General features: G+C 37.0%; 1 protein-coding gene across 3 annotated transcripts; it reads left to right on the top strand.

Annotated features, from left to right (window-relative positions):
* Positions 1 to 10476: 10476 nt before the first annotated feature.
* Positions 10477 to 13284, top strand: LOC143626202 (heat stress transcription factor A-2-like). 3 transcript variants are annotated; one of them, XR_013152393.1, is made up of 4 exons: positions 10477 to 10767; positions 11348 to 12240; positions 12312 to 12446; positions 12952 to 13284. XR_013152393.1 is itself a non-coding variant. In XM_077096350.1 (2 exons), the coding sequence occupies exons 1-2, from the start codon at positions 10477 to 10479 to the stop codon at positions 12044 to 12046; spliced, it is 990 nt and encodes a 329-aa protein (XP_076952465.1). In that variant the 3' UTR covers positions 12047 to 12945. The 3 variants fall into 3 exon arrangements, 1 of the variants encoding a protein (XP_076952465.1); XR_013152392.1 differs by having other exon boundaries at positions 11348 to 12446; XM_077096350.1 differs by lacking the exon at positions 12952 to 13284 and having other exon boundaries at positions 11348 to 12945.
* The last annotated feature ends 333 nt before the right edge of the window (positions 13285 to 13617 follow it).

The following is a 13617-nucleotide window of genomic DNA, read 5'->3' as shown; positions in this document are numbered from 1 at the left end:
CTCAACCGCGAATAGTGTGTACACTTCCGACAAATGTTAGGGAAGACTAAAATAACAAGTAGAATTTTATTTGTTAAATATTTTTAAGTGCCGTTTATAAAAATTAGTAAACATACAGCATGAACATTTGGTTCTTCGCACATCCCAAAGGACCCCCCCCCCCCCCCCCAATCACGTAGATCCTCGTAGTTTGGCTTTACATTGTTTTCATAGCTACGAGGACGTTTGACATTTATGGGAGTCAGTCTTAACATGCAATGAACTCTTTTCTTCCATATATCAAGAAAATCCATTTGGCCACAAACAACTATTGTTCCAAGTCTTAAGCCTTCTTAACCAACTGAGCTACACGGCTGGGACAAAATAAATAAGTAATCTGCCACAAACAACTATGATCATTTCCCGGTTAGTCCAGCCTCTTCTAGCGTTTTGACTCTCTTGTAAAATGTAATCTCTATAACCAAGGCCGGCCTTTAGGGAGGGCGGGGTGGTCGACGGCCCCCGGCCCGACACCCTGTTAGGCTCGAAATTATTATTTTTCTTAAAAAAAATAATATGTATTTTTATGAATAACAAGTTGTATATTTAATGTTTAAACTTAATTACATAACAACTAGTTTGGCTTAGTGGCAAAAATGTATTACTCTCAACCAAAAGGTTGTGGGTTCTAGTCCCATTTAGAACATGTTTAAGCCTATTTTTATATAAAACTTTTTACACAACCCAAATTATAACGAAGTATGTTCATTTAAAAATTAAATTGTTTAAAGCCAACAAAATACTCATTTTAGTTAAGGCCCAAAATATTTTTCGCCTTCGGCCAAAAATTATTCGGCTTCTCGAAGCCGGGCCTGTCTATAACTAACAAAGCTTTTTATAAGCCTCTTCATGATGAGGGTGTAGTAATACTTTTTTGTGTCTAGTCGAGTTTTTCTGGAAAGTCTTTCTTTTTTATGTTTTCAATGACACATAGAAACATAAATCACGTGATAAACAAAGAAGAGAAAAATATACCATAATACGGACTAGTACATGTTAGGAATAGTGAAGGCCTTTGGGTCGGGTTCGTTGGTTGACAATTAGAAGACAAAAAGGGGTGGCCCGTTTAATTATGGAGGATGGCCAATTTGATGTTTTCTTGGTCCCTAAGTCATTTAACCTAATTGTTATCTATATATATACCTAGTCATGTATTGTAATCTTTTGTACCGTGCTTAATAAAATACCCTAGTTGCAGCCCGTGGACGTAGGTCGCGTTGACCGAACCACGCAAAATCCCGTGTCTCTTATTTATTGCTTTCGTTTGTGCGTGTGTGTTTGTGTTTCCGCTGCGTACCGACTCTGTTTAATACCTAACAAGTGGCATCAGAGCCGAAGGTTCGTTAAATACACGGGGTGCACTGAGACGAGAGCGAGACTACCATCGGTTTGTTTTGAGTTTTAACTTTGGAAGACCAGAAAGTTTTGTTATTGCCGCCATAAAATATCGTTTTCCACGAAACTCAGTTGTCGCGTCGCGTGTTAGGGTTTTCCTATTGTATCACTGCAGTCAACGAGATACCGAGTTACGGTCGTATTCTACGACTATTAATCAAGGAAAGAAGTAGTGTCGACTACTTCTTGTTGTCGGACTAGAATCGAAAGTTGGGTGCTCAAGATTCGGTTTGTTGCTCAGGTTTTCTTTGATTGTGTGGGTCGGGTATTTGTTGATAGGAGTTTCGGGGTTGCAAGAAAGGTTTTGGGTTTTGGGTTAGAGTTTTGTTTATTGGTTTTTTCTCTGTTTTCTCTTTTGCGATGTCTGAAGACGGGAAGGTTCGAATAGAAAAGTTTGACGAAACTGATTTTGCATGGTGGAAGATGCAAATAGAGGCGTTACTTGGGGAACATGATTTGGATATGGTATTGGAGGAAAATCCAGATAAAATGGATAAAGCCGAAGAAGAAATTTGGAACTCAAAGGACAAGAAGGCTAGAGGTAAAATTACATTGGCTTTGACGAGGAGCGTTGCATTTAATATTATGAAGGAAACCACAGCTCGTGGTATGATGACGGCTCTGTCAAATATGTATGAAAAACCGTCTGCAGCCAATAAGGTGTTCTTGATGAGGGAATTGTTTATGACAAGGATGCACGAGGGAAGTTCAGTCACGGGTCACATTAATGATTTCAACTCGATCATGTCAAGGTTAGCTTCTGTGGACATGAAGTTGGATAATGAGACTCAAGCTGTTATATTGTTATCTTCTTTGCCTGATAGTTGGTCTGGAACTGTAACGGCCATTACTAGTTCTGCGGGGGCCGATGGTTTGACATTTGAGGGGGTCCGAGACATTGTGTTGGGTGAAGACGTTCGCTGGAAAATCACGAGTGGCGGATCATCTTCTGGTATGTTTTATGCTGGCAGGGGAAGGGAAAATAACAGGAGCAGTGGGAGTCGGGGGAGGAGTTCGTCTAGAACTCAGAAGAATGTGAAGTGCTGGAGGTTTAATGAAGTTGGACACGTTAAGAGTGATTGTCCAAACAAATTACAGGGAAAGGTTGCTGAGGTGAACACTGCTGAACAGGTTACTGAAAGCGTCAGTGATGACGAGGCATTATTTTGCAGTGTGGATAACATGGTGGACTCTTGGGTCATGGATTCTGGTTCTTCGTTTCACGCAACGCACAGCGGGGAGACGATGTTGAATCTAAAGGTTGGTAACTTTGGGAAGGTACGTATTGCTAATGGTGATGTTCTTAATGTTACGGGCATGGGGGATGTTAATTTGGTAACTCCATTGGGAACCGTTTGGAACTTGAAGAATGTTAGGGTTATTCCATCGTTGAAGAGAAGGCTTATCTCTGTTAGTCAATTGGATGAACTAGGCATGGTTGTAAAGTTTGGTGGTGGTAAATGGAAGGTAACTAAAGGTAGTCTGGTTCTTTCTAGTGGAAACAGGTGTGGTTCATTATACATGGTGTAGGTGCCTACTAAGGGAAGTATAACCGTCCCTCAAAACAAAGTCGGGTTCGCTGAGTCGAAAGGGCAGAATAAGGTTCAATTTGCAAGAGTGGAGCCTGGTGCCAAGGTTGTCACACCCCGACTTAGGGCTACCAGTTTTGTAAATATATCAGAGTTTATGGGTTAATTTTAGCGAAAGACTTTAAGTTGAATATAATAATAATTTACATTGAAAATTTACTCGGGAATTAAATACCCGAGTATTAGTTTACAAATATGTTTTCATATTACAAGGATTTCATTTCAAAAACGGAGCCATCTTGTACGCGCTTCTATCTTCATTAAGACTCCAATTCTTGTTAATGCTACTATTGCTTAATTACCTGCAATGGGTTGGAAAAATACGTCAGCTATATGCTGGTGAACACGTATGACTCAATAAAACATTTTGAATGACAATATAATACAAATGTAGTTTTCTTGACAATCTCAGCGGAAGCATTTCTACTTCCGGTATATGTACCACTGCCCTACACACACAACGGTATTCCCCGAGCCAAACGGCCATAAACTGAGAACTGGTCATGACCGTTTAAGCTCGTGGCTTCATTGCCTTTGATTGATTGATTGAGCTTTAACAGTTATGTTTGGATCCAGACATATGCTTATTCGGTCTGAGTTGATATTATTCTCTACTTTGTATTATAATGTTTTAGAGATTTCATTATCTCATGTAGACATTGATTGACTCGTTAAGACAAACACCCGTTCGTCTCATTGAGTATAAATATGTTTTTACTCATTAAAAAGGTTGACGTATTCACCTGTACCGTCGGTGTTGTAAACCTTGACTGATTGATTGATCGACTGTGAATGATATTAACCTATACATAAATAGGTTCGTATGAATGTTTTGAATGATGTTAAGCTATGATTGTAAGCTTAATCTTGAAATCGTTTGTCTTTGATTGTGAATGAAAACACTTAGTTTTATGTAACGTTTGATATAGCATGGTTTGGCCTAATAGGTTCTATCACGTTAGTAAGTTTCTCGAGGTAAGTAAACGGGTCCCTCGGTTGATTGGGATTTATGCGAATTACTTTTCCTTAGGCAAGAAACTTACTACTAATGATACCCCCCTTCCAGTTACTACATGCCCGTCAAAATATATCTTTTGTTTAACATTTCTTTATCATGAAGTAACGTTTTATGAAAACATGATTGTGAATGAATGTTTGTAAAATACGATCAAGGTTAAAGGCCATAGCCTCGATTGATAGTCTAAGCTATAATTCAAATAACTTAAACATAACTCCTACCTTAGTTCGGATGCTTAGATTGATAACACGATAAGGAAGGACTTGATCTACTCGCTTATGTGATTGCTAGCTTAATTCCAACATCGTTTCTTGCACGTATTACGAGAAAATGGCCCCTCATCCCAAACTCACCTTCATTTTCACATAGTTAACCTAGGGAGGCGTGCCCAATAGCCTTGACTAGCCGATGTGCCATTTTCTCGTAATACGTGCAAGAAACGATGTTGGAATTAAGCTAGCAATCACATAAGCGAGTAGATCAAGTCCTTCTTTATCGTGTTATCAATCTAAGCATCCGAACTAAGGTAGGAGTTATGTTTAAGTTATTTGAATTATAGCTTAGACTATCAATCGAGGCTATGGCCTTTAACCTTGATCGTATTTTACAAACATTCATTCACAATCATGTTTTCATAAAACGTTACTTCATGATAAAGTAATGTTAAACAAAAGATATATTTTGACGGGCATGTAGTAACTGGAAAGGGGGGTATCATTAGTAGTAAGTTTCTTGCCTAAGGAAAAGTAATTCGTATAAATCCCAATCAACCGAGGGACCCGTTTACTTACCTTGAGAAACTTACTAACGTGATAGAACCTATTAGGCCAAAGCATGCTATATCAAACGTTACATAAAACTAAGTGTTTTCATTCACAATCAAAGACAAACGATTTCAAGGTTAAGCTTACAATCATAGCTTAACATCATTCAAAACATTCATACGAACCTATTTATGTATAGGTTAATATCATTCACAGTCGATCAATCAATCAGTCAAGGTTTACAACACCGACGGTACATGTGAATACGTCAACCTTTTTAATCAGTCAAAACATATTTATACTCAATGAGACGAACGAGTGTTTGTCTTAACGAGTCAATCAATGTCTACATGAGATAATGAAATCTCTAAAACATTATAATACAAAGTAGAGAATAATATCAACTCAGACCGAATACGCATGTGTCTGGATCCAAACATAACTGTTAAAGCTCAATCAATCAATCAAAGGCAATGAAGCCACGAGCTTAAACGGTCATGACCAGTTCTCAGTTTATGGCCGTTTGGCTCGGGGAATACCGTTGTGTGTGTAGGGCAGTGGTACATATACCGGAAGTAGAAATGCTTCCGCTGAGATTGTCAAGAAAACTACATTTGTATTATATTGTCATTCAAAATGTTTTATTGAGTCATACGTGTTCACCAGCATATAGCTGACGTATTTTTCCAACCCATTGCAGGTAATTAAGCAATAGTAGCATTAACAAGGATTGGAGTCTTAATGAAGATAGAAACGCGTACAAGATGGCTCCGTTTTTGATATGAAATCCTTGTAATATGAAAACATACCTTTTGTAAACTAATACTCGGGTATTTAATTCCCGAGTAAATTTTCAATGTAAATTATTATTATATTCAACTTAAAGTCTTCCGCTAAAATTAACCCATAAACTCTGATATATTTACAAAACATGTACCAACTTGTGGTCACACGCTTAGGCCCTAAGTCGGGGTGTGACAAAGGTGATTCAAGCTGAGCGGGGTCGGAGGTCTAAAACAAGTCAGGGGTTTGGTGACAGTGGGAGCGCGAGTTGTGTTCCGGGAACAGTTACAAAACAACGTTGGGTTTTGAAGACCGTTATTCCGATTGATAAAATCTCTCATAGGGAACTCTTGCTAAAAGATGAGAGTGGTAGTGGTTCTCGGGTTATCTCTGGAACTGATGGATCGTGCGTATCAGTTGAGATAGAGGACGGGTCAGTTTTTACTGACAAGTTGGAGCTCGGCGGAGCTTCAACTGGCCCATCTGGTACTTGATTTTGAAGGGGGTGCTGCAACTAGGTGGTAAGTCTTAGCTTGTTTATGGGAATTGGAAGCTTGGAAGACTTGTTAATAAAGATTACTGATATTACTGATGACTGGGTTGCTTTGTACTTGATTGGTGGGCTAGATTTTATCGCAAGGCCTTCAAGTGGGAGATTGTTAGGAATAGTGAAGGCCTTTGGGCCGGGTTCGTTGGTTGACAATTAGAAGACAAAAAGGGGTGGCCCGTTTAATTATGGAGGATGGCCAATTTGATGTTTTCTTAGTCCCTAAGTCATTTAACCTAATTGTTATCTATATATATACCTAGTCATGTATCATTGTATTGTAATCTTTTGTACCGTGCTTAATAAAATACCCTAGTTGCAGCCCGTGGACGTAGGTCGCGTTGACCGAACCACGTAAAATCTCGTGTCTCTTATTTATTGCTTTCGTTTGTGCGTGTGTGTTTGTGTTTCCGCTGCGTACCGACTCTGTTTAATACCTAACAGTAAAAACCTTTAAACTATCCATGTGTTCGGTTAGACGGTAATCATTTTTCTTGTAATTTTGTCTAGATTAAAATGTCATTTTCGTCCTTATGGTTTGGCAAATAATGCGAATTTAATCCAAAAAGTTTATTTTTTGCATATGGACCCCCCACATTTCCCAGTTCTTGCCAATTACATCCAAATCACTAACTTCGTTAAATTTAATCGTTAAGTCAGGGGTAGACATGTCTTTTCACTATTTCTTTATTATAATACTTATTTTAGTGAACTGCGGTTTTCGTCCTTGTGGATTGTCCAAATCTGCGGTTTTAGTCTAATAATTTCAAGTTTGCAATTTTCATACTTGTAGTTACATTTCACTTGCAATCAAACCCGAATTTATTAACCTCGTTAATTTTGATCGTTAATCCATTTGCGCACCCCTCACGTGACGACCAGTTTTGTCATTTCCCTCACTAAATAAACTTCAGTCCTAATTCGCAAACCCCCTCACGTGATGGACACACTGATGGGTTTAACGACCAGACTTAACGGTATTAGGGAATTCGGGTTTAATTGCAAGTGAAATGAAACCATAGGGAAGAAAATTGCAAATTTAAAACTACTGGACTAAAACTGCATATTTGGACAAACTAGAGGGACGAAAACCGCAGTTCACTAAAATAAGTATTATAATAAATAAATGGTGAAAAGACATGTCTACTCCTAACTTAACGAATAAATTTAACGAAGTTAGTAATTTGGATGTGATTGGCAAGAACTGGGAAACGTAGAGGGTTCATATACAAAAAATAAACTTTTTGGACTAAATTAGCATTATTTGCCAAACCACAAAAACGAAAATAACACTTTACTCTTTTGTCTATAAGCTATCCATTTGAACATTTCTTATGTAGTTTTGGCAACTAGAAACATCTTTAGCTTCCAGCATAATATCTATGATGAGGGCAGGGCAATGTAATTAATTAGTAGTTTATAGAAAATCTAGTTTGAACAAAAAGCTAATAGTAGATTAAAATATAACTATATATGATTGGTAAGTATATATTTATTAAAAAGAATTTGGACATATTAACATCCACTTGTGTTTAAATTAATAAAAAGTATTGGTGAGATTTGACCTTTAAATCCCTAGATCTTTCTGGAACCGGACCCGACACACTGCACAACCCGTGCTCGCACCCATCCCTTAATAAACAAATCGCTCATCGTTATTTATTACTACACTCTGTTTACAAAATAATATTATTTACTTGTACAGTACAAGTAAGTAAAGCTCAACGACTCTATAGTCCATGCTACGTACCAGTACGCTTTTCCTTTTCAATTTGAAGATCTTTCTAGCTATGTACATTTTATTTAACTAGTTCATGTTCATATATGAACTGAAAACAAGTATTTATTTATTTAATATACTTTATTATTCTCTTAAAAAGTCCTGTTGAACAACATATATTAAGTTTTCATTATTCTTTTTGTATATATACTCTTAATAAATATAGAAAAATATCAAGGCAGTACGTATTTTGTGGCTTTGAAGATACAAGTTATGAGTTTATTATTATTAATTTTTTAAACCGACCTCACCACTTAGAGAAATATTGTACCTTATCTAACACATTGATATCTAACACATTGATACCATTTAACAATGAATCACTAGGTAGTTATGAGTTTAGTTATAGATAAAAAGGTAATTATATAAATGGCCAAAATGATAGAACGTATTGTGGTCGTTTTTAAATAATGGATTTAGTTTACGATCAAGTTTGTTGCCGTGTTTTCTAATTAATTTTAACTAATTGGCGTTAAAAGTATATTGAATTTTAACAAAAGTAACTATGTTTAATCTTTTAATTAAATTATATAACATCATGATTCATTGGATCATGTTCTTGTACAAAGTAAATTTCATCTAATTAAAGTGAATTTTACCCGACCGTAGTTAGTAAAACTTTGTTTTTTCATATCGTCATAGTAGTGCTATAAGTTTACCGTCCTAGCACCAACTTTTATTATATGTAACTATATAAATTTTTGTTTACGGGCCTATTTTTTCTACTCGTACATAGCCCTTGAGTGTCTCCCGCGTCCATTGGTGTCTTAACAACTTTATACGGCTCGTATATGGGCTACACGAGTCGTATAGCCCATGTGCGACTGAAAATGTACGTAGGGACATGATGACAGCTTTTTCAGTCTATACAAACCATATAGCCTCTATACGAGCAGCTTCTTGGATCATATAAGCTCTCATATACATGTTGCCTATACGAGTCGTATAAGAGCTATACGACCCGTATAAACAGAGATTCCATGACAAAATTTCAGCATGTTAGTCTTTACTTTGACTAGGGATGACGATGGGTCGGGTTTTGATATTCCCAAACCCATACCTGGTTATGAAAGTTCATCCCAAACCCGTCCCAAACCAATCGGGTTTTAATCGGGTAATTACCCGTCGGGTTTCGGGTTTCTTATCGGGTTTTGATAAAATACCTGTCGGGTATACCCGGCTTAAAACCCGCTGGGTTTCTACCGAGTTTTGACAGAATATAACTAATCAATTACAAAGATGGTTACCATAAAGATTAAATGTCTCAAATAATTGACATGAATAAGTTTCGACAAATAATATATTTGGAATACAGTATATATATATATATATAATGTAATAAGCTATCTCGGGTACATCGAGTATATAATCGGGTAAGTGGGTTTATATTATCGGGTAATCGAGTCGGGTAATCGGGTATATTAGAAATCCCAAACCCGTCCCAAACCCGCGAAAAGTTTCAAAACTAATCTCAAACCCGTCTGAAACCCTAATGGGTTGGGTATTACCCGTCCCATTTATGTCGGGTTTCGGGTTTTCCCATCGGGTTCGAGTTTCGTTGCCATCCCTAACTTTGACAAGTGATTTGTATTTATTTTCTTGCCTATACAAGCCGTATAGGGCGGCTATACGTGTCGTACATGCCAAATTCCAAATTTTCTTGCTATATGATATACCCTCATCAAACTCATTTAAAAAAAATCTGCCTACACGAGTCATATAGGCCTATAGGGGCTATACGAGCCAGGTAGCCTATATGTACATTTGTCAGTCATGTGATGCCAATACGAGTCGTATAGGATTGTAAAGACACCATGTGGATGGTATTTGAATATAACATCCCCAGAGGTGTCAACCACAACAGATCACATGACGACATTTAGAAAGCCGGTACCCCCGAAACGCTCATGTTGTTTGTAGGTTATTTAATTAGTATGGAGCATAATATGTACATTTAGATTACATGTTTTATTTTATAACCAAGTCAGATGTTATTTCCATTATTTTGTATGCTTTAAGCAATCTAAAAAAACCTATACGAGCAAAATAGAGGTTATATGACTCTTATAGTTCCATATGACTCGTATATGAACTGTACAATACAAGAAAACAACACCTGACATTTTTCGACATAAACCGACATAATTTTAAACATATACGACTCGTATAGTTTTTATACAAATCGTATAATGTATTGTGAGAATAACTTACACCTTAAAAACGAAAGAAACCCAAGCTAAGAAAAGAAAGTTGAGAAAGTAGTAGGAAAACACAAACAACAGTTACAAAACACGTAAACCCTTAAATATACACATAAAAAACATATATTATATCATCGTTTGTACTAGTTTAAGCTTAAAAACACGAGACACCAACACGTGTTACTCAACAGTACACTCACACAACCGAAGCAGCCTCACACTTGTCTAGAAACTTCCGTTATTCCTTCACTCATCACCCCTATAAATACTCTAATCACACACTTCCAACCTTCCATCCACTTGATCATAATAATAATCTACTAATTAAAGGAAACTTGACATATATATATATATATACAAATGGACTTGAAGAAAGAACTATTAATGCAGCAAGATGATGAAGTTACATTTATATCCTCATCATCATCATCACCGCGGCCAAAGGAAGGTTTACACGAGGTGGGTCCACCGCCGTTCCTGACGAAAACGTTTGATATGGTGGAAGACCCGTCGACGGACGCGGTGGTGTCGTGGAGTAGAGGGAGGAATAGTTTCATTGTCTGGGACTCAAATACCTTTTCAACTACTTTGCTCCCGAGGTATTTTAAGCATAGTAATTTTTCTAGCTTCATCCGACAACTCAATACTTATGTAAGTCTTCCTTATCCTTACCTTTTCTTTGTCTGAACAAAACTATTTTTTTTCCCCCTAATCTATATAAATTTTAGGTTAATTGAGTGGTGATTTTCAAATGCTTATGTTATTTGAATTGTGCTTCTGTGTTGATTATTGAATCCTCATCAATTGGATATCTGATTCCGAAACCGTACCCGAATTATCCAAAAACTTGGATAATGCGAAATTTGGGTATCCTAAATATTTGGACTCGGATAGTGATTTTAGAAAAAAATAGGGTGTCCGAATTATTCGAAATGTGTCTTCTTTTAATTGCCAAATAATAAGTATTTAGTTAGGAATTTAGGACATTTCGGGTATCCAAAATAATTCTTAAATATTTTAATCTTTTGTTAAACATTTTTTTTTTCAGAATTTGGATATCTAATTGGACATCCGAATCCGAAATTTCAGATATCAAAAACATAGGATATCCAATTTGAGCACCCATAAATATTTTCAGAAATGTGCTTCTGTGTGGATAATTGAACATCATTTGTTGTGTAACTGCTTTAATCAGTTACTGAACATAAAGTTTTATGCACAATGGTTATAGGGTTTCCGAAAAGTGGATCCGGATCGATGGGAATTTGCAAGTGAAGGGTTTCTTGGAGGTCAAAGGCATCTCCTGAAGACAATTAGAAGACGAAGAAACGTGGTGCAACCGATCCAACCAAAGCAAGAATCCGGTCCGTGTATTGAAGTGGGCCTGTACGGGATCGAGGAAGAACTTGAAGGATTGAAAAGAGATAGAAGTTTGCTAATGGCAGAAATAGTAAGACTAAGACAACTACAGCAGCATTCGAAGGACCAGCTCGTATCGATGGAGAACCGACTTAGATCCACGGAACGGAAACAGCAAAACATGATGGGGTTTCTTGCGAAAGCCTTCACAAACCCGGATTTTATGCAGAGGTACATGGATAAGTATGCAAACCAAGAACAAGAACATCTTGAGAACGGTCGCAAAAGACGGCTAACGATGACTCCGAGTGTGGAATATTTTCAAGAACTGGATGTTGGTATTGAAGACATTGAAGATCCGTTTCTCGCAGCCCGTGTTGAAGGTGAATCAAGCAGTGATCTTGGTAATCAAGTAGATGTTTCAAATCTAGTGGATGAACTGTTGAATGTTAATCTACCCGTTGAAAATGAAGAGTTTCTTGATGTTTTGGATGGTCAGCAGCTTGATTGGGATGAAGATCTGCAAGAGTTAGTGGATCAGATGGAGTATTTAAGGTCATCCAAACCTTAAACATAAACAATTGGTTGAAGTTGAAGTGATTGTTGTTGAGATCTTATAGTCTTTGCAGCTCCGCTTCCTCCTTACAAGATGCATATGACTGTTTAGTGTGATATCAGTATCAGTGTGGTATGTGTGAGAATAATAATAATAATAATAATCTATGCATCTGGTTCTATACGAGGAGATTGTGGAATTGTGAGGAGGTCAAGCTTCTGTTCTTTTGTATTATTATGTTGTCGTTTTTGTTTATTTACCGGTTTCCTTTTCGTTTAAGGTCGCTCTTGGGAAAAGAAAGACGCTATATCATCTGTGTTCTATCACCTCTGTTTTCATCTAATAGTTTCAGGGGATAAAAGATCCCAAGGATAAGATGAAGGGTTTTTCATTCTTGAGTGATAGCCGCAGACAGGTTGGTTTTATGACTAGATTTTCATGATTTCTTTCTGTTCATGTTACATTGCAATATGAATTCAATTGTAAGATATAAAGGTCAAAGCTTTCTGCAAATCAATTGGTTTTTTATCCACTCTCTGAGTTTTACCTTCTTGGTTGTAGTATCTTCCAAGTAATTACTAGCTTTAGCTTTTGGTTTTCGTGTGTGCGTGCCAATTGTTCAAAATGTGCAGTCTTTGTCGAGCACATATGGTTATTTGGTTATAGACTTGTACCGCGTGAAAAGTTGGACATGATAGTATTTTCGATAGTATTTTAGAACATGAACATGACCGTATGTAAATGACCTCATTTCATAAGATTTAAGGTCATTTGGTTACTAGGAGTCGTAAATTATTTGACGCCATTATCGTCTTGATTATAGTTATTAGTCAGCTATAATCAATGGCCTCTCTATAATCAATGTAACATTTAGGTTGCCTTACATGAATCATACTTGAACCTACAATGTTAACTTTCAGGCTTTCACAGCAACATCTACAACATGCAGGTATAGTTGGCTGAGTGATTGCTGCTGACTTGGATTCAGTGTGTTTCCATCACCAAAACATGCAGGTACAAATGTTCTTTTACATCGGTTTTTAGTTTTGATGGCAAGCTTCTCATTTAACTAGGACGATAAATAAAGATCTTTTAAAGAAATGGTATTTGTGCATGGTGTCATTTGCTTTCTTTAACCTCTTTTGCATGTAAACATTACAGACAAAAGAAGTGTACAATATGGGTTGAATCAAATATGAAGTTCCTAGGAAGAAAGTGATGGAATACAGGGACAGTGAGATGTGACATTTTGTTAGTAGCTAGTCGGACAACAAACTTCTTCACATGTAATTAATGAATTGTATGTGTTGGGTCATGTGTTTGTCTAAACCACAGAAACATGGTGAATATTGAAAGATAAGGCCGGATTTTTTTCCCGATGGGGCTGTTTTTTGTCTTAACGAAGATTTCTATCTAACTTGACGCACGAAGGTTCTGGATCGTGTCATAAGTTATTGCATATTGGGTGAGAATAATGGAGCTTTTTGGTTACTGTTGTTGGTAGGGATTAATCACACGCACACAAACACAATCAAAAAGCAATAAACGAAAGTAGAACGCGAGAGATATACGTGGTTCGGTTAGGT

The sequence above is a fragment of the Bidens hawaiensis genome, unplaced genomic scaffold (genome assembly GCF_021521415.1).
Source record: "Bidens hawaiensis isolate Kalapana, Puna unplaced genomic scaffold, B.hawaiensis_p1.1 tig00004283_1, whole genome shotgun sequence".
NCBI classification, from domain to species: domain Eukaryota; kingdom Viridiplantae; phylum Streptophyta; class Magnoliopsida; order Asterales; family Asteraceae; genus Bidens; species Bidens hawaiensis.
This window is presented reverse-complemented; position numbering and strand designations above follow the sequence as displayed.

Bases quoted from the DNA above. Each gene is read 5' to 3' on its own strand.
- LOC143626202 (XM_077096350.1), top strand. From the start codon at position 10,477: ATGGACTTGAAGAAAGAACTATTAATGCAGCAAGATGATGAAGTTACA. The intron at 10,768-11,347 runs GTAAGTCTTCCT...CAATGGTTATAG, and splicing joins TCCGACAACTCAATACTTAT to GGTTTCCGAAAAGTGGATCC.